General features: G+C 38.3%; 1 protein-coding gene across 1 annotated transcript in view; it reads left to right on the top strand.

Annotated features, from left to right (window-relative positions):
* The window catches only part of CFAP299 (cilia and flagella associated protein 299), a 701,860-nt gene that overhangs the window by 62,856 nt on the left and 616,852 nt on the right, over positions 1 to 22,152 (top strand). The window contains exon 5 of the mRNA XM_032149141.2: positions 6,709 to 6,839. Coding sequence (XP_032005032.1) covers positions 6,709 to 6,839 — 131 coding nt within the window. The remainder of the gene's footprint in view (positions 1 to 6,708; positions 6,840 to 22,152) is intronic.

Here is a 22,152-nt window from a genome sequence, read left to right as displayed (position 1 = left end):
ATGGCTAGCCTGTTCTTCCAGCACCATTTGTTAGATAGGGAATCCTTTCCCCATTACTTTTTTTGGTCAGGTTTGTCAAAGATTAGATGGTTGTAGACATGTGGCTTTATTTCTGAGTTCTCTATTCTGTTCCATTGGTCTATGTGCCTGCTTTTGTACCAGTACCATGCTGTTTTGTTTACTGTAGCCTTGTAGTTTGAAGTCAGGGACCGTGATGCCTCCAGCTTTGTTCTTTTTGCTTAGGATTATCCTGACTATATGAGCCCTTATTTGGTTCCATATGTATTTTAAAATAGTTTAATTCTGTGAAAAATTTCAGTGACAGTTTAATGGGAATAGCATTGAATCTATAAATTGCTTTGGGCAGTATGGCCATTTTCACGACATTGATTCTTCCTATCCATGAGCATGAAATGTTTTTCCGTCTGCTTTTGTCCTGTCTAATTTCCTTGAGCAGTAATTTGTAGTTCTCCTTGAAGAGTTCCTTCACCTCCCTTGTTAGCTGTATTCCTAGGTGTTTTATTCTTTTTGTGGCAATAGTGCATGGGAGTACATTCCTAATTTCTCTCTCTGCTTGTCTGTTGTTGGTGTTTAGTAATGCTTGTGATTTCTGCGCATTGATTCTGTATCCTGAGACTTTGCTGGAGTTGCTTATCAGCTTAAGAAGCTTTTGTGCTGAGTTGATAGGATTTTCTAGATATAAGATCATATAACCTGCAAACAAAGACAATTTGACTTCCTCTCTTCCTATTTCAATACGCTTTATTGCTTTCTCTTGCTTGGTTGCCCTGGCCAGAACTTCCAATGCTATGTTAAATAGGAGTGGTGAGAGAGGACATCCTTGTCTTGTGCCAGTTTTCAAGGGGAATGCTTCCAGCTTTTGCCCATTCAGTATGATATTGGCTGTGGGTTTGTCATAAATGGATTTTATTGTTTCAAGGTATGTTCCTTCAATACCTGGTTTATTGAGAATTTTTAACATGAAGGGATGTTGAACTTTATCCAAGGTCTTTTCTGCATACTATTGAAATAATCATGTGGTTTTTGTCTTTAGTTCTGTTTATGTGATGAATGATGTTTATTGATTTACATATGTTGAACCAACCTTGCATCCCAAGGATGAAGCCAACTTGATTGTGGTGGATAAGCTTTTGATGTGCTGCTGGATTCAGTTTGTCAGTATTTTATTGAGGATTTTTGCATCAATGTTCATCAGTGATATTTGCCTGAAGTTTTCTTTTATTGTGGTATCTCTGCCAGGTTTTGGTATCAGGATGATGGTGGCCTTGTAGGATGAGTTAGGGAGAACTCTCCCATCTTCAATTTTTTGGAATAGTTTCAGCATGAATGGTACCAGCTCTTCTTTGTACATCTGGTAGAATTCAGCTGTGAATTAATCTGATCCTGGGCTTTTTTGGTTGGTAGGCTATTATTACTGACTCAATTTCAGAACTCATTATTGGTCTATTCAAGGATTCAAGTTCTTCCTGGTTCAGTCTGGGGAGGGTTTATTTGTCCAGTAATTTACCCATTTCATCTAGATTTTCTAGTTTATGTGCATAGAGGTGTTCATAATATTCTCTGATGGTTGTTTATATTTCTCTGGGGTTAGTGGTTTTATCCCCCTGTTGTTTCTGATTGTGTTTATTTGAACCTTCTCTCTTTTATTCTTCATTAGTCTAGCTAGTGGCCTATTTTATTAATTTTTTCAAGAAACCCAGCTTCTGTATTTGTTGATCTTCTGAAATTTTTTTGTGTGTGTCTCAATCTCCTTTAATTCAGTTCTAATTTTGGTTATTTCTTGTCTTCTGCTAGCTTGCTTTGGGATTTGTTTTCTCTTGATCCTCTTGTTCTTTTAATTGTAATATTAGGTTGTTAACTTTAGATTTTTCCAACTTTTTGATGTGGGCATTTAGTGCCATAAATTTCCCACTTGACACTGTCTTAGTTGTGTCCCAGAGATTCTAGCATATTGTACCTTTGTTCTTTTTAGTTTTAAAGAGCTTCTTGATGTCTGCCTTAATTTCATTATTTACTGAAAAGTCATTCAGGAGCAGATTATTCAGTTCTCCTGTAATTTATGGTTTTGATTGAATTTTTAAGTTTTGATTTCTAATTTGATTGTGCTTTGGTCCAAGATATTGTTGATTATGATTTCAATTATTTTGAATTTGCTGAGGAGTGTGTTACTTCTCATTATGTGGTCGATTTCAGAATATGTGACAGGTGGCAATGAGAAGAACATACATTCTGTTATTTTGGGGTAGACAGTAGATATTTATCAGTTCCATTTGATTTAATGCTGAGTTTAGGTCCTGAATATCTTTGAAATTTTCTGTCTCGATGATCTGTCTAATATTGTCAGTAGAGTGTTAAAAATCTCCCACTATTATTGTGTGGGAGTCTAAGTCTCTTTGAAGGTCTCTAAGAACTTGCTTTGCGAATCTGGGTGCGCCTGTCTTGCGTGCACATATATTTTGGATAATTAAATCTTGTTGAATTGAACTCTTTCCCATTATGTAATGCCCTTTTTTGTCTTTTTTTATCTTTGTTGGTTTAGAGTCTGTTTTGTCAGAAACTGTGATTGCAACCCCTGCTTTTTCTATTTTCCATTTGCTGGAAGATTTTTCTCCATTCCTTTATTTTGAGCCTATGTGTGTAATTGCTTGTGAGACTGCTCTCTTGAAGACAGCAATGGGTTTTGGTTCTTTATCTGGCTTGCTACTCTATGTCTTCTAATCGGGACTTTTAGCCCATTTACATTCAAAGTTAGTATTGATATGTGTGGATTTGATCCTGTCACCACAGTTTTAGCTAGTTATTTTGCAGACTTGTTTATGTTGTTGCTTCATAGTGTCACTAGTCTATGTACTTCAGTGTGTTTTTGTAGTGGCTGGTAATGGTCTTTCCTTGCCATATTTAGTGCTTCCTTTAGGAGCTTTTATAAGTCAGGTCTGGTTGTAACAAATTCCGTCAGCATCTGCTTGTCTGAAAAGGATCTTATTTCTCCTTTGTTTATGAAGCTTGGTTTGGCCAAATATGAAATTCTGGTTTGGATTTTCTTTTCTTTAAGAATGTTGAATATTGGCCCCTAATCTTTTCTGGCTTGTAGAGTTTCTGCTGAAAGGTCTGCTGTTAGTCTGATAGATTTACCTTTGTAGGTGATCTGACGCTTCTCTCTAGCTGCCCTTAACAGTTTTTCTTTCATTTTAATCTTGGAGAATCTGATGATTATGTATCTTGGAGATGATCTTCTTGTGAAGTACCTTACTGGGGTTCTCTGCATTTTCTGAATTTTAAAATTGCCTCCTCTAGCTAGATTGGAGAAGTTCTTTTGACGATATCCTGAAATACATTTTCCAAGTTGCTTCCATTCTCCCCATCTCTTTCAGGGACACCAATGAGTCATAGGTTCCATCTCTTTACCTAATCCTATATTTCTCAGAAGTTTTGTTAATTCCTTTCATTCTTTTTTCTCTATTCTTGTCTGACTGTCTTATTTCAGAAAGCCAGTCTTCAAGCTCTGAGATTCTTCCCTCCACTTGGTCTATTCTGCTATTAATACTTGTGATTACATAATGAAATTCTCATATTGTGTTTTTCAGCTCGATCAGGTTAGTTACATTCTTTTCTCTACTGTCTACTTTGTCTGTCAGCACCTGCATTGTTTTATCATGATTTTTAGCTTCTGTGCATTGGGTTTCAATATACTCCTGTAACTTCAATGATCTTTGTTCCTATCCGTATTCTGAATTCTATTTCTGTCATTTCCGCCATCTCAGTCCTGTTCAGAACCCTTGCTGGAGAAGTGATGTGGTCATTAAGAGGAAAGAAGGCATTCTGGTTTTTTAAGTTTTCATCATTCTTGTGCTGATTCTTTCTCACCCTTGTGGGCTTATGTACTTTCAATTTTTGAGGTTTCTGACTTTGGGATGGGTTTTATTTTTCTTTTATCCTATTTGATGACTTTGAGGGTTTGGCTATGGTATAAAGTGGATCCAGCTGACTGGCTTCATTTCTGGGAGATTTTAGGGGGCCAGTGCTTAACTGCCAGCTCCTGGACTGTGTGCTCTAAGTCTGGGGGACTTGTATTGGGCCCTGACTTTATTCTCTTGCTCCTTGAGGTTTGGAATTCACTGAACTGGGGGAGCAGGGTGAAGTGTGGCAACCACAGCAGAGTGGTAGCAGGTGCTGAGGTGCCTGCCTTCCTGCAGCACTCACCACAGTGACAGAGGCAATGCAGCTGGAGGGGGAATGAGCCCTTACTGGAGACTGTGCTGGAGACGGTGTTGGCTTGAGGAAGGTGTGCTGGTGGGTACAGGTCTAGGTGCCTTCTTTCTGCCCTGCAAGCAGGAGTCATGATACTACTTTTGTTTAAAGAAATCCAACACACCCACACACATGTCAGGAGCAAGGATTGACAGGCTATACCCCAAGATGTCAGTGATTATCTCTGAGTGCTAAGATCATAGTGATATATGATGTGGATGATATGTTTGTCCTATATCTTTAGGTTTTCCACAACAATAATGTATTACTATTGTAAGTAGAATAGATGAAATGAATTTAGTAACACTCATTTAGTTGATAGGTAAGTGGCCAGCCACTAGCCTTCTGATTGTTATAGATTTCAAATTTCTGAATCCTAGGGCAGATAATGTAAAAAGGATATGCAATTTTTAAAAAACAAACTTTCCAGTGGACCTATAGATTTTATTTTCCAATTCAAGTCTATCTACCTTATATTTGGTGGAAAATTCTTCTGGATTCTGGCAATATGAGACCTGCCAAGCCTTAGAGTTTGTCACTGAGACTTTGTCTTTCTTTGTGTCCCTTAAATACATTATTTTGGGGGTTGGGAAAAAGTTATGTTCGAATATGCAAGTCAAGATTCCATTTTAAGCCAAATCCCCCAAGAAAGTCTCAGATTCCTCAGATAACCTTGGGCATTGTACTTCCTTTGGGCTAGTAGCTTTGCTCTTAACTAGTATATTTTGAGACATACAAGAAATACGTTGTCATAATGGACAGATGACTCATGATTCCACCAGTTTAGGTTATGATAATGGTAAGTGAGGCAATCAATATCGACTTTCAGTTTATTTTCTCAATAGATCATGCCATTTCTTGCAATATATTTTAGCACTGGTGAGTCCAGAATTGTCCAAATGATTTTGTGTAACCCAGGTAAAGCACACAGGGATACAAAATTCACTCAGTATACAAAATAAATATAGCAAATTGTAAGTAATCTTTATTATACAAAATTCTATGTTTGACCACAAGGAATTTATATTCCTACAGAAGAGTCCCACAACCTCACTGAGCTGAAAGTCCTTTCTACAAATTCACTTTTAGAAATGTATTTAAGAAATTCTTACTCAAATGATCTCACTTTTGTAAAATTAATCCCCAAATCTGCATCGGTATTTCCATTAAAGATTAATTCCACTAGGTGGAGATATTTGTTCAGTTTTGTGGTTCACACTAAAAGATACAGGAATAGAGAAATCTATTAAGCAAGGGAGTGTCTCAGAAACAAGAATAATAGCCTTGGGCCTTCCAAGACCTGTTGCTTTGCATTGTAATCATTTGGCAAATGTATGCACATTGCTTCGTGGAGTTTAGTATTTGCTTTTAATGATTATAAAAGAAAAGTGGCAGGTTTCTAGGCTTACAGTATATAATTTTTTATTTTGTTTGAATATTTATAACTTGAACCACTATGGTTTGAATAGACTGTTAACTAGACATCTTAAGTTTTCTTCTTTAACTGTTAGACAGTTCTTGCATTCAACAGCGATATAGTAATTAAGTCTTAATAATAAAATAGATTCTGTTTTCACTGTGTTTTAGATATTTTATATTTAATTAAAATGTTAATGGCCACTATTAATATATAAATACTGTTGTCTAATACTTTAATCTTTATGCTAATAGCTTTATGAAAAATGGTATCTTGTCAAATCATGGGGAAACAATTTTTTTAAGTATACCATGCAACTGACAAAGATGTATGCGATAATTCTTAAAGTAAGAAAAGTGTAAGGCCTAAAATACTGGGAAGTTTTTTTTTTTTTTCAGTTTGAAGTTTTTTTGTGGTGATCTTGGGTTTCTACTTTTCTGTTTTTATTGGTACCAACATTATATGGAAACAATCTTCATAGTTAAGTAAGAAATTCATCTGCTCCTCTTTATTTTGTATTTGAAGTTATAATGTTCTGTGCCATCAGTTAATTGACTTCAAGGAAGTAAGGCTCTAAAACATTGAGCTCTCTCAAAGCAGCTGGTTCTTTTTTTTTTTTTTTTTTGCCATCGGTTTTTAAAACGTCTTTTGTGTATGAGTACCATTGTCTCTATTTTTATTGTTTTAAAGATACTCTGTTAATTACCTACAGCTGTTCTCATAAATTGATTAAAAACACAACAGACTTTTGTCCTCTAACCCCTTAGAGAAAAATTAGCAATTGACATTTTCTTTTTTTCATCTTAAATATATGGGAAAGGGAAGACTAAATAAGATGTGTATAAATGTATTATTAGAAAAATTCTAGTTTTTTATATCTAATAGATCATGTCTAGTTTTTAAATACATTTAATTTTTCATTTAAAGCAATTGCTTGGTATACATTGCAGATGTAAGATGTAAGTAAGTAAAAGTAGTATATCTCATTTGCCCACTCACCTAACAACTGATTTTCTCTCTAGGATGAAACGCTTGCCCGCCAGTTGGTGGAGCTAGGCTACCGAGGGACTGGAGAGAGAGTGAAAAGGGAAGATTTTGGAGCAAGGAAAGCAGCTATAGAGATTGCAAGACTGGCTGAAAGAGCTCAGCAAAAGTAAGTGTCCATGTTCCAAATCCAGATTTTATGTTATATTCTATACCTCTGGAGTAATTCAATTTCGTTTGCATTGTTTAATTTAGAAGCACTGGCTGAGCAGGTAAAACTTGGAATATCCTAAACATTTGTTCTGCAGATGAGGAACTGAAGCAACTATAATATGCTTGCACTAAAGCCACATGCAACTTCAAGCTACTAATTTGAAATATAAATACCAAAATATGGTCATCATACCAATAAAGTCTTGTTAAAAAGTAACTTGATGTTATTGGTTTTATACATTTATATACTAAAAATATGAATGACTTTTGCCTTAGAATTCTTTGTACTTTGAGGTCTGTAAATCTTTAGTATCATTTATGTTCTCACATTTTTCTAAGCATTAATTCATTCAACTTTTTAATAATCACTAACTTTTGTTTATATGCCTAATTTATATATGTTAGTATATAATATGTGGTTATATTAAACATGAATCTAATGAAATATGTTAAAACATATAATGAAAGAGAGATATTCCTAAAGTGAACTGCATCAAACTTGTAAGGCAATTTTATAAAGACCTAACTAGTTGACAAAGTAATAATCTATTTCATTTTTAAAAGTGGATCATTAAAGTATAAATGTTGGGGAGGATAATTACTTAGAAATCAGTATACTATCATTGGATAACATCTTTAAAATTACTCAGTAATTATGAGCATAAATTTCCCAGGTACACATTATAAACAATAACATTGTAGTGGAATGTGCTTTGGTCCTGGGAATATGCAATTAGAAGTGGCCATTCTAATGGTAATTGTGTTTTCAGAACCATAGTATACTGAAGTTTAACATACTGATATTTGGGAATATGTTAGTTTTCTATTGCTGCCATAACACATTATTACAAATTTGATGACTTAAAATAACACATTTCTGGCTGGGCGTGGTGGCTCACGCCTGTAATCCCAGCACTTTGGGAGGTGGAGGCAGGCGGATCACGAGGTCAGAGATGGAGACCATCCTGGCTAACACAGCGAAACCCCGTCTCTACTAAAAATAAAAAAAATTAGCTGGGCGTGGTGGCGGGCGCCTGTAGCCTCAGTTACTCGGGAGGCTGAGGCAGGAGAATGGCGTGAACCCAGGAGGCGGAGCTTGCAGTGAGCCGAGATCGCGCCACTGCACTCCAGCCTGGGCAAGGCAGTGAGACTCCGTCTCAAAAAAAAAAAAAAAAAAAAAAAAAAAAAACCGCACACACACACACATTTCTTTTTTCATTGTTCTGTCCATACAGTGTGGCTTGGCCAGGCCCTCTGCATAGTATATCACAAGGTTGAAATCCTGGTGTTGGCTGGATGGCATTCTTGTCTGGAGGTTCTGAGGATGCAACTGCCTCCATGTTCAGTTAGGTTGCTAGCCAAATTCAATTCCTTATGATTATATGGCTGAGTTCTCTACTTCCTTGGTTGTCATTTGGGGGCTGGTCTTTGCTCCTAGAAGCTGCTCATGTTTCTTTTTAAGCTTTCCCACTCCCTCCAGCAACAGTGGGTCAAGACCCTTTTATCCTTCAGATTTCTCCAACTTCCTCTTCAGAAGCTTCTTTCCTGACTCTGGTCCAAGAAATATCTCTCCTTTTAAGGACTTATGTGATTATACTGTGCCCATCTAATGATCCAGGATAATCTCCCTGTTTTAAAGTCAATAATATTTATTATATCATCAGCAAAGGCCCTTCGTTTGTTATTTCTTCAACTTTTATTTTAAGTTCAGGGGTACGTGTGCAGGATGTGCAGGTTTGTTATAGGTAAACATGTGCCATGGTGGTTTGTTGCACAGGTCATCCCATTACCTAGGTATTAAGCCCAGCATCTATTAGCTATTCTTCCTGATGCTCTTGCTTCAACCAAGCCCCACTCTGACAGGCTCAGTGTGTGTCATTCCCCTCCATGTGTCCTGTCCACGTGTTCTCATCATTCAGCTCCCACTTAGAGGTGACAACATGCAGTGTTTGGTTTTCTGCTCCTGTGTTAGTTTGCTGAGGAAAACGGCTTCCAGCTCCATCCATGTCCCTGCAAAGGACATCATCTCATTCTTTTTATGGCTGCGTAGTATTCCATGGTGTATATGTACTGTATTTTTTTATTCAGTCTATCGTTGATGAGCATTTGGATTGATTCATGTCTTTGTTATTATGTACAGTGCTGCAATGAACATATACATGCATGTATCTTTATAATAGATAATTTATATTCCTTTGGGTATATACTCAGTATTGGAATTACTGGGTCAAATGCTATTTCTGTCTCTAGGTCTTTGAAGAATTGGCAAACAATGGTTGAATAATTTACACTCCCACCAACAGTGTAAAAGTGTTGCTTTTTCTCCACAACCTTGCGAACATCTGTTGTTTTTTGACTTTTTAATAATCACCATTCTGACCGGCGTGAGATGGTATCTCATTGTGGTTTTGATTTTCCTTTCTCTAATGATCAGTGATTTTGAGCTTCTTCTTATATGTTTGTTGGCCGCATGTATGTCTTCTTTTGAAAAGTGTCTGTTCATGAAGCAAAGGATCTTTTGGTATGTAATGCAACGTATTCACAGTTCTTGGGATTAGAGAATGGATATCCTTAATCCCATTAATGTGAGAAAGGGGCATTCTGCTTATCACAGGTAATTTATGTAAAATCTCAGGAATTTATCGAACATAGTTATTCACTATCAACTTCTATTCTTGGAAAATTGAAATGAGGCTACTTTTCTGTGTACAATGTAATGTTTGAAATGTGTCTTATGTAAAACATCAGGGAGAGTCTTTTCTTTTTTGTGAGAATCAATAAATGTCTATCAGTCAGGAGCAGAAGTGGAAATATTTTTGTGAGATTTTACAAGGAATTCATGTAAATTCACATGCGATTTTATGAGTGATATAACCTATTTCATATCAAGAGGAGTTATTCATGTCTAAAGTCTAAGTTCTATCCACATCACATGTCCATTTTGTGTTTGAAGATCAAAGTAGGTATTTCCTCTATGCAATAGTCTCTTTAACTGGTCAGAGCTGGAAGTCATCAGGCTACTTAGGAGCCAGTTTTGGGAGACTAATCCCCATTCAGAGCTGCTAGAATTTGAAGGCCCTTTCATCTGCAGATCTTCTCTGGTTGCCTTTGTAATGGGATGGGTAACATATGTTGCCTTTTGCCCCATGTGGTAGTCCATTCCTTTCCAGGTTCATTTAGTGTTGTTGACAGCAGGGCCAGCAGATGGTGTCCTAGAGCCAAATATGTCCTGTGCCTATATTTGTTGGAGGATCACTTTGAAATATGCATGAACATCTGACTGCCTGCCAGCTGGCAACTTGGAAACACTTGGTTCCACTATCAGATCATCTTACATTAACTTCTTTAATATGCAGGTGAGCAACTCCAAGTAGATCACAATTCTTTGGTCTAGCAATCATAGAGCACCTATTTCAAGAAGTGCTGGTATCTAGGAGTATGTTAATTATTCACAATAGCTTCGTAGGGGAAAAAGTCTGGAGAGATGAAAGTTAAAGATATCAGGAAGGTATATTTTGATTAGGGATGTTCAAGAAGAAGGCAAAAATGTTAAAAAATTATTTTGGGCTTCTATTCAGTCTTTCACAAATATAGACAACCATAGTGCATTAGGCTGTATGCTGTAGGCTCTAGGAATACAATAGAAAACAAGACTTAGTTCTCACCCTCAAGAAGCTTGAAGACTAGAGAAATGAAAGGCATTACATTGTTGGTGGGAATGGGAAATGGAAAACAGTTTGGCAGGTCTTCAAAAAGTTCAACGTAGAGTTACTATATGACCCAGCAATTCTACCAAACACATATTCAAGGGAATTGAAAACCTAAGTCCACTTAAAAACTCACATACAAATGTCAATAGCAGTATTATTCATAGTGGTTAAAAGGTAGAAATTGTCCAACCCATCAACTGATGAATGGATAAAAAATTTGGTACCTAAGTGTAATAAAATACTATTCAGTCATCAAAAGGTATAAAGTAGTGTTACATGCAACAACATGAAAAACCTTGAACACATTAGGCTAAGCAAAAGAGGCTAGGAAAAAAAAGACTACTTATTGCATGATACCATTTATATAAAATGTCCAGGATCAGTAAATTTATAGAGACAAGTAGATTCATGGTTTCCAAGGGCTGGATGGAAGGGAGATTGGACAATGACTACTATTGAATATGAGGTTTCTTCTTGGTGTGATAAAATGTGTAACTAGACATTGGTGATAATTGCATAACTTTGTAAATATACTAACATCTATTGAATTGTGCACCTTTAAAGTGTGAATTTATAGTATGTGATTTAAATTTCAATTCAAAAAGACAATTGCAATGGAAGATGGTAAATGCAATCGTAAGTACTATGGCAACATTTTGAAGTAATACGAAGTCAAGATTTGTGAGGGGACGTGAAGAACAAGAAAAATTCTTCTTAATGTTTGACCACTAAATTGATTCTTAAAGGCTCAATTAGAGTTAATCAGGCAAAGAGGGGTGTGAGTGAACACATCCATTTTGCCTCAATCTTATGATAAACTCCCCTTATTCACAAATTATTTTCTTTACTTCTTTGTCTTAATTTGTACCTGTTCCTTCACTAAGGCCTTTTTTTCTCCAAAAACTATACCAACTAGAGGCACCTATTTCAACATTTACTGGGTTGGTATCCAAAGTGATGATGTGGGGCAGGGGCAGGGGCAGGGTCGGGGGATAGAGTAGATTCTTCATTCTCCTAGCTTTCTCATCCTTTGCTTCAAAATCATCTCTGCTCCACTATTATATAAACATCTCTGATTTCTTCTCCACTGAGATTCATGCCACTGGTTATAGTAGCCATAAGACAGAAGCTATACAGGTTGGAAGAAGGGATGGGAGTAATTTAGCTGATACCCATCTGTCAGGACAGAGAATTCTCTCCCCCAGGGACTGGCCATGGTTTTCTTGCATAAGTGCCGGATAATTTCTATTTATAGTGAGAAGTTCAGCTGATTGCCATGTGGTGGAGAGATGGAACTTCAATGTTCGTGACACACATTGACTATTGTGCTCCTAGAGCCCAGTGAGTAGTTATAACTGAGTCATCCCTCAGGCTGGATACTTTCCTGGATGAGCTTGTAAGATCATCAGTTCTTCACTTTGGGTCACCTTATCTTATTGGGAAATGAATTCACCCCTCTTAAAATTGGTTCTGAGATAATGACCTTATTTTGCTAGAGCACAGTATCTGAAATGCAGATGATCGGAATAAGTGGTAGCCCTGATGGATTCTATAATTGTACTGGTTAGCTATTACCATCTTCTTGGAAGACTATTAGATGAGTCTTTGGGAATTACTGTAAGGATTCACTTGATAGGAGTCTCAGATGCTGTATATACATGGATCCCTATGATCTTTTTGTACTTGATGAAGAGGGTTTCTATGGTGATTTAGAGTAAGGTTCTTATACCCTTTATTCTCAAGTATATCTGGAATAAAATGTAAAAGCTGGATAAATCTCCAGCCTTTCTTATGCTATTCAATCTGGTTAATTTAACATCTGTTAAATCCTATTTTCTGGTATAATGTATAGTTATCTCCTTCAATTTGTTTTTAACTATAGAAGGTAGAAATGTCTGTTAACTTTTAAAATACTTTTAATTTTATGGAGATAAGCACTTTGGGAGGAGGCTGAGATGGGAGAATTGCTTGAGCCCAAGAGTTCAAGACCAGCCTGGGCAACATAGTGAGACCCCAAATCTTAAAAAAAAATTATGGTGATGAAGTTGGATAAAATTCCAGAGTTTGTTTTATATAAGAATGGCTTTATCCTGTCAACCTTGTTTTATTTTTGTATATCATTTTATGATAAAAACTGAATATCATATACTTGAGAATTAAATGAGAAAATTTATGTATTTTCAGTGTTAGGTGAAATAACTTTAACTTTTTGCTTAGTATCATATTTTTAAATAGTTATTCTCATGGTTTGTTGCCTTCAAACCAAAACAATACAATTGTGATTTGTTGCAGATTAGCATCTCCAGGAAGCAGACAATGAGAATTAGGAGTGTACAAGGTTTGTTGAGAAAGCAACACCAGTGAAAGGAAAAGTGAGGAAGCAGGACTGAGCAGGGTCAGAGCCCTAACCTCAAACTTTCAGAGAATCTCTCAGCACAGTGGAGGGCTCCACAGTACAATTTATCCCACATGGGATGAAATAGCCAGGCCTTAGTATCTCTACTGTACTCATTGGCTGGGGACCACTAAGAAAAGTTGAGGCCAATCTTGAAAGGGTTAAAAGCTGGAGGCTGTCAGCTCACCAAGCTCCTCGCAGCTGGCAGAAATTCCTTTATACAAGGTATATCTGAATGATGCATCTTGTAACATACAGATCTACTTCACGTGCACATGGAGCAGCTCCTCCAGAGCACAGAGGCCTCTCTTCATGAGAGGAAACTCACAATAAAGTCAATGGGGTGAGCTACCGCCCCTATCATTTCATAATCTTCCTCTTCCACTATCCACTCTAAATCTCCTGCCTTTGTCTATCATCTTTCCAGGATTTTGTGATGTGACCCAAAATCCTTATTCATAAATGGCCTGAGGCCCTTATCATCCTGCTCTACTCAGGCCCATGTTGATACATTTATCGTTCTCATTTAAAATTTAGGAACAGCGTATGAACAGATGCCTAGGTGATTCACCTGAGTTTGCCATGTATTCTTCCCTATCCCCATTCTGTAACTGCAGTCCTTCTTTTTGCTGATCAGCATCAGTTACTCTACAAGATCATGTCTCCTCTTCTTGCCTGCTGCTTCCTGGGTACAAGATGCCCAAGGTGCCTAAGTGGCAGCCATAGCTTCTAGTTCATTGAGACACTTGCTGTTTTCCTTGGTGAGTATCCTAGTGCATGCACGTCGGTTTTGAATAGTATTGCTGCTGAACTGGAGATTCAGTGGTGCCTTCAGTGAACATTCCAGCACTTTTAGCTGACAGCTTCTGGATACTGCATGCATAATATGACCAGAGGACCCCATGTTCATGAACAGTCTCCTGTACCTATTTTCTCTACAATGGGTGTATCAGTTCATTCTTACGCTGCTGTAAAGAAATATCTGAGACTGGGTAGTTTATAAAGAAAAGAGGTTTAATTGGTTCATGATTCTGCAGGCTGTACAGGAAGTATGGCGGCATCTGCTCAGCTTCTGGGGAGGCCTCAGGAAACTTACAATTATGGCAGAAGGTGAAGGAGAAGCTGGCACTTTACATGGCCAGAGCAGGAGGAATAGAAAGGTGGGGAGGTGCCACACACTTTTAAACAACCAGATCTCATGAGAATTCACTATTGCAAGGAGAGCACCAAGGGGGAAATCTGACCCCATTATCCAATCACCTTCCACCAGGCCCCACCTTCAACACTGGGGATTACAATTTGACATGAGATTTGATGAGGACACAGATTCAAACCATATTATTCTGTCCCTGGGCTCCCCAAATCTCATGTCCCTCTCACGTTGCAAAATACAATCATGCCTTTCCAACAGTCCCCCAAAGTCTTAACTCATTCCACCATTAACCCAAAAGTCCACAGTCCAAAGTCATCTGAAACAAGGCTAGTCCCTTTTACCTATGAGCCTGTAAAATCAAAAACAAGTTAGTTACTTCCAGGATACAATGGGGGATAGGCATTAGGTAAGTACCCTTGTTCCAAAAGGGAGAAATTGGCCAAAAGAAAGGGGCTACAGGCCCCATGCAAGTCTGAAACCCAGCAGGGCAGTCATTAAACCCTAAAGCTCCAAAATAATCTCCCCTGACTCCATGTCTTACATCCAGGGCATGCTGATGCAAGAGGGGCTCCCAAGGCCTTGAGCAGCTCCACCGCTTTGGCTTTGTGGATTCACCCCCACAGCTGCTCTCATGTGCTGGCGTTGAGTGCCTGTGGCTTTTCCAGGCACAGGGTGCAACTTTTGGTGGCTCTACCATTCTGAGGTCTGGAGGATGGTAGCTCTCTTCTTACATCTCCTCTAGGCACTGCCCCAGTGGGGCCGCTGTGTGAGAGCTGTAACTCCACATTTCTCTTCCTCACTGCCTTAGAAGAGGTTCTCCATGAGGGTTCTGCCCCTGCCACAGGCTTTTGCCTGGACATCCAGGCAAAAGGATTTCATATATCCTCTGAAATCTAAGTAGAGGTTCCCAAGCCTCAACTCCTCCATTCTGTGCACTTGCAGTCCTAACACCACATTGAAGCCATCAAGGCTATGGCTTGCATCCTCTGGAACAATGGCCTGAGTTATACCTCAGCCCCTTTGAGCCACAGCTGGAGCTGGGGTGGCTGGGGTTTGGGATGCAGGGACTGGTGTCTTGAAGCTGCACAGGGTAGCGGGGCACTGGGCTTAACCCATAAAATTATTCAGTCCTCCTAGGCCTCCAGGCCTGTGATGGGAGGGGCTGCCACGAAGGTCTCTGAAATGCTTTTTGAGGCCTTTTCCCCATTATCTTGGCTATTAGCACCTGGATCCTTTTTTGTTATGCAAATTTCTGCAGCCTGCTTGAATTTCTCCCCCCAAAATGAGTTTTTCTTTTCTATCACATGGCTAGCCTGCAAATTTTCCAAACTTTTATACTCTGTTTCTCTTTTAAATATAAGTTCCAGTTTTAGATTATGTCTTTGCTCACACATATGAACATAGGTTTTTATAAGCAGCCAGGACATATCTTGAATGCTTTGTGCTTAGAAATTTCTTCTGCCAAATACGCTACATCATCACTCTCAAATTAAAAGTTCCACAGATCCTTAGAGCCAGGGCACAATGCAGCCAAGTTCTTTGCTAGGACATAACAAAATGATCTTTGCTCCAACATAACAAAGTGATCTTTGCTCCAGTTTCTAACAAGTTGCTTCTTTCAATCTGAGACCACTTCAGCCTACCTTCACTGTTCATATCACTATCAGCATTTTGGTTACAATCATTCAACAAGTATCTAGGAAACTTTAAGATTCTCCTCATTTTCCTGTCTTCATCTGGGTCTTCCACATTTTTCCCATTATCCAGTTTCAAACCTCTGCCCATTACCCAGTTCCAAAGCCACTTCCACATTTTCTATTATCTTTATACCAATACCCAACACCTAGTACCAATTTTCTGTATCAGTCCATTCTTGCATTGCTATAAAGAAATATCTAAGACTGGGTAATTTATAATGAAAAGAGGTTTAATTGGCTCATGATTGTTCAGACTGTATAGGAAACAGGGCAACATTTGCTCAATTTCTGGAGAGACCTCAGGAAACTTACAATCATGCTGAAAGGTAAAGGGGAAGCCAGCATTTCACATAGCCCTAGCAGGAGGAAGAGAGAGATGGAGGAGGTGCCACACATTTTTAAGCAACCAGATCTCACAAGAACTCACTGTCACAAGGACAGTACTATGGGGAAATCTGCCCCCATGATCCAGTCACCTCCCAGCAGGCCTCACCTCCAACACTGGGGATTACAGTTTGGCATGAGACTTGATGGGGATGCAGATTCAAACCATATGAATGGGTTCCCTGGTTGGGATGCAACTTTGTATTGGATTTGATGCTTGTGTAGCAGTTGTTCAATGAGTCCCCAAATAGTAGTGCTGGCTAAGGCCAAAGAGGAGAAAAGCCAAACTCCAGAGTTGCGAGAAAATATATTTCTGTTTTAAGCCATCCTCTCTGTGATACTTTATTATGGCAGTCCTAGAGAACTAACACATTGAGTAAGGCTGTAGTATATCAGAGAAAATGTATGAGGTGGCAGGCCCCCAGAGCTTTGTAGGGTTTATCTGCCCTCCTCTGGAGTGACCACGCCTTTTGAAAGCCAGGTACTACCCATTTCTTGTTCATCCTTTCCAACCAGTGTGATGTCACTGATGGAATCAATCAATGTGAAGTTCTGTGGGATGCCCAACCAGCACAGATTCCATTATGACAAAGGACAGGAGAATAAACATAACCCCGAGACAAAATTGTAAATACATGTTATTGTCTGTTTAATGATAATTCAAACTGATTTTGACTTTATTTCCTAATTGAGGCAGAAAAGAACTTATTCACGAAATCAATAGCTACATAGTATCTATCTGAAGACACATTAGTCTCTTCCAGCAAGTAGCACTGCAACTGCAATTAGGGCTACAACTTGGAGGAGCTTGTGGTAGTCTACAGTTATTCTCCAGGATTCAACATGGGGGTTGTGCCAGCTGCCATGTATGACAGTCTGAATTAGACATTTCAGTCAGTTATCCCTGAGTGGCTGCATAGACACGGTGGACCTAGGATAAACTATCCGTTGGCCAGGACTCCATTTCTCATCTGACCCCCATAAGCTTCCACTCTAAGAGTGGGGCCACAGTGATTCTTTGGATCTCTAGATACCAGTCTCAGCTCGAGTGCTGCATTCAGTAGTCCATTAACTGTGTTGGTATTACATTTTCCTTTGTGTATACTCATTTGAGTAAATGCCAATAGGTCTCTTTTGGGGAGAAGGGAATCACTGCAATGAATACTTGCTATGGTGAATACTGCATGTGGTCACATATTTAGTCAACAAGTTCTTGGTCTAAAAACTGAATGATATATGAATCATCGTGCTTTTTTACTGGAATGGCTGCCTTCAACCTCAAGTAACCATCTTTAATTTCCAACTATGATACAAATTGAGTTATTCCTTTATTGATTGCCCGTCTGTTTTGTTCAAGGATTATCATGTTCTATAAACCATCTTCATAACTTTCTGCAGTGCCCTTGGTGGTCATTGGGCACTTTACGTCATTGGTCCTTATGATAATTACAAGTCCCTGGTGTCTTATGGTTAAGTTCCATCACTTAGCTTCTCTTGCATCAAGGTACTATTATGCCCATTGTGCTTAGGTAGCCTAGGTATGCAACAGGGCTTTTCTGCATTCAGCCCTGGAATGCATTGGAGAGCCACCACAGAACTTCTTAATGATTCTGATGCTTCAGTAACTAGCACATTTTTTATGCTATTAACGACCAGCTATCTTCTGGGTTCTTCTATAGACCATGATCTTCTGGTGGGTTTTCTGGTCTCACACAATATATTTCTTCTAGGATTGCCATTTTGCTGAGCATTTTCATCTCTTCCTCAAAAGTCTCTCTCTGAAATTTAGGCCTTTGAACTGCACTCAATGTAGGCCATTGCTTGTTCCAGGTTTCTTGGAGTCATGCTAGCAGAGTTTGCCCCATCTTCTGGGGTCCGTACCAGAATGCAATGCCCTGTGTTCTGAGAAAGTGTCATGTCAATAAACTCTGACTTATTTAGTCTTATTTCTGCTTTCTCTGACCTAGAATCCCCAGAATCTAGTCCAATGAGTCCCTCTAGTCTTGTTGCTACAAGTCCTAGGTCTTGCAGTATATGTGGGAAAATATTCCTTTTTTTCTTATCAGACCTACCATGTCCCTATCCGTGACTTGGCCATATCATCAGCCTGGTGGCCAGAAGTGTAACTCTGATAAGGGAACTGGGGATATCTCCTGAGGCACACACCTGCTTTTATGTGGGAGAAAGGCCTCTATTTTCTTCTTACATTGCTGCTCCTAGTTGTGGGGGTTTGCTAGCTCTTATTAAAGAGCTGTGGGCTACTTCTTCAGGCTCAGAAGATTTAGAGATCTGGAAAGGTCAAAATTTTCAAAAAACATCCACTCATTTGTCCCAATCCCGTGTGTCAGGAGCTGAGATTTTCCTAATCAGAGCTCTGATTTTGGTGTAACATACTTGCCCCTGCTGAACATTTGACTGCCTTTGGAACTCATTCACTGTGACTGTCACTTCCTGGCTTGATCTTCGTCTTATTCTGCTTGTCCACTGCATGAAATGAGGGCTTCTTTATAAGCTAGCCAATAGACTCTGTGCCTCTTGAGACTTTGAATGCCTGAAATATCCTATTGACTAGGGAATTCCCCTTCAGTGGCATGGCATCCCAGCTTAAAACATATGAATCTTTTATATGTTTGCATCTGACTTTGTCCTTGGCCTGTTTGCATATGACTTAATGTGGCCAGGGATGTGGAACTCATTACATTTTATTCGACTTGCCCACTTCATGAAATGAGGGCTTCCTTGTAAGCTAGTAAAGAGACTCTGGCAAATTCAGTGCTAGAGTGGCTCCAAGAAACCTGGAACAAGCAATGGCCGGCACCAAGTGCAGTTCAAAGGCCTAAATTGCCGAGAGAGACTTTTGAGGAAGAGATTAAAAGGCTCAGGAAAATGGCAATACTGGAAGGGACATATTGTGTGAAACCAGAAGACTCACCAGAAGATCATGGTCCATAGAAGAGCACAAAGGATACCCAGTAATTAAGGCCATTAACTTTTGCATTATTAACATATAGGGTATCAATGCAATTTAACAACTAATTCCATTGTTCTTATATTCATTATTTTCACATATATTTTGAATGCCTGAAACATCCTATTGGCTAGGACATTCCCCTTGAATGGAGTGGCATCCCAGCTTACCACATGTGAATCTTTTAACAACTGGACCGTACCTTGTGTTAGGCCTGTCTGCACATGACTTTGCTCCAGGGATGTGGCTGGGGATGTGGACCTCATTACCAGAGAACTCACGGTGAGTGATCCAATCCTCAAGCCTCATCTTGCTGTTTCAGGCTGATCCACATGCAATCTGTCGCAGACTAGCCTCTCTGAAATAAAGTCAAGAATTCAAAACGTTAATTGAGAAGTATTAAACATAAAAGGAAAAGTGTGGAGGCATGGTTGAACAAGGGCAGCTTTCAGACCTTAATGCCCATGGGCAAAGTCTCTTCCAAACTAGTGAAGGGAATGCAAAGCAAAGATTGCCTGCTAGAGGGGCTCCACATTTAGTGGAAATGGTTAGGTTCTTGAACCACCAGTTTACTCAGTGCTTTGTATGGGCCACCGAGAATATAATATGTCATGAGCTCAGTTGCTGAGGCTGACGAAGAAAGAGTTAAGAACCAGAAGGTGTCAGCTGACTCTACTACTCCTAGCTAGGTAGCACATCCATTATTTTTTATAATTCATTTTTGAAAGTTAGATGTATTGATGTTTTTAAAGTGTGTAAACTTTTTTTTTTTAATTGCTTAAAATTCTGGTTCCCTTGCTTTTCCATATAAAGTTTAGAATCACCTAAATTTGTAGAAATCATCTTGTTGATTCCTACAAATAAGCCTGCTGGGATTTTGCTAAAATAGGTATCAATTTGGAGATAATTACATCTTAACATATTGAGTCTTCTGATCTATGAGTGCTGTAGATCTCTTCATTTATTTGGGTTTTATTTATTTCTCTCATCAATGTTTTATAGCTGTATTGATCCTAATAAAGACATACTTGAGACTGGGAAGAAAAAGAGGTTTAATTGAACTTACAGTTTCACGTGGCTGGGGAGGCCTCAGAATTATTGTGGGAGGTGAAAGGCACTTCTCACATGCCAGTGGCAAGACAGTAATGAGGAAGAAGCAAAGGTGGAAACCCGTGATAAACCCAACAGATCTCATGAGACTTATTCACTATCACAAGAATAGCATGGGAAAGACTGGCCCCCATGATTCAGTTATGTCCCCTGGGATCCCTCCCACAACACCTGGGAATTCTGGGAGATACAATTAAAGTTGAGATTTGGGTGGGGACACAGCCAAACCATTATCAATAGCTTTCAGTATCTTGTAAATATTTTGTTGGATCTGTCCCTAGAAATTTCATTTTTTAATGTTCTTGTAAATAGAATTTTTAAAAGTCACTTTCTAATTGATTATTGATAGTATATAGAAATAAAATTGATTTTTCTCTGTTAACCTTTCATCATGCAACTTTCTTAAACTTATCAGTTCTACTGGCTATTTTTTGTGTGGTTTTGTATGCAGAAGATCATAAATTAAACCTTTTATTTCTCTATATCTAATTTGTTTGCTTTTATTATTATTATTTATTTTTCATTCTTTAATGCACTGCATAAAACCTCCAAGATAATGTGTAATAGAAGTAGAGAAGGGGATGTATTTTTTTTTTCAGTTTTAAGAAGAAAGCATTCTCTCATTATTAAATATGTTAGCTCTAGTGGGTTTTTTTGTAGATATTTTTTATCAGTTTGAGGAAGTCTCCTACTAATCCTAGTTTACCAAGAGTATTTGACATGAATGGATATTAAATTTTGTCAGATGATATTTTTCTGTTTATTGAAATAATCTTACGGTTTTTCAGATTCTTTTAGTTTGTTGATAAAGTGATTTACATTGATTGATTTTTCACAGGTTTAACCAACTTGCATTCCTGGGAGAAACCCAGTTTGCTCATGTTGTGTATATAATATTGGATTAAGTTTGCTAATATTTTGTTGAGAATTTTTACATCCACTTAATTAAGTAATTAATTAATTAATTTTGAGGTTGTGTTTATTTTTTCATTCATTTTATGTATTTGTCTTTAGTCTTTTTGCAAGGCCTTTTCTGATTTTGTATCAGTGTAATTCTGGCTTCAGAAATAATTTAGGATGTTTTACTTGCTTTTCTACTTTTTGGTAATTTGTAGAGTTGATGTTATTTCTTCCTTAATTGATTGGTAGAGTTCACCAGTGAATCCTTCTACCACCGGAGTTTTCTTTGAGAGAATGCTTATAACTACAAACTCTATTTTTAAAATAGATAATAGGGAAAATCAGGTTCTTTCTTTCTAAATATGTTTGTAGTTTGTATCATTCAAGGTATTTGTTCATTTCACCTAACCAATCTATAGGCATAAAGTCATTCTTAATATCTTGTTATCATTTTAATATATGTAGTAGAATGTGTAGGGATATTCATTTTTTTTTTTTTTTTATTATACTTTAGGGTTTTAGGGTACATGTGCACAATGTGCAGGTTTGTTACATATGTATCCATGCGCCATGTTGATTTCCTGCACCCATTAACTCGTCATTTAGCATTAGGTGTATCTCCTAATGCTGTCCCTCCCCCCTCCCTGCACCGCACAACAGTCCCCGGAGTGTGATGTTCCCCTTCCTGTGTCCATGAGTTCTCATTGTTCAATTCCCACCTATGAGTGAGAACATGCGGTGTTTGGTTTTTTGTCCTTGCGATAGTTTACTGAGAATGATGTTTTCCAGTTTCATCCATGTCCCTACAAAGGACACGAACTCATCATTTTTTATGGCTGCATAGTATTCCATGATGTATATGTGCCACATTTTCTTAATCCAGTCTATTGTTGTTGGACATTTGGGTTGGTTCCAACTCTTTGCTATTGTGAATAGTGCTGCAATAAACATA

This window comes from Hylobates moloch, unplaced genomic scaffold (assembly GCF_009828535.3).
Source record: "Hylobates moloch isolate HMO894 unplaced genomic scaffold, HMol_V3 SCAFFOLD_2, whole genome shotgun sequence".
In the NCBI taxonomy this organism is placed as follows: Eukaryota; Metazoa; Chordata; class Mammalia; order Primates; family Hylobatidae; genus Hylobates; species Hylobates moloch.
Note: the sequence above shows the minus strand (reverse complement) of the source record. Positions and strands in the feature narration are given on the sequence as shown.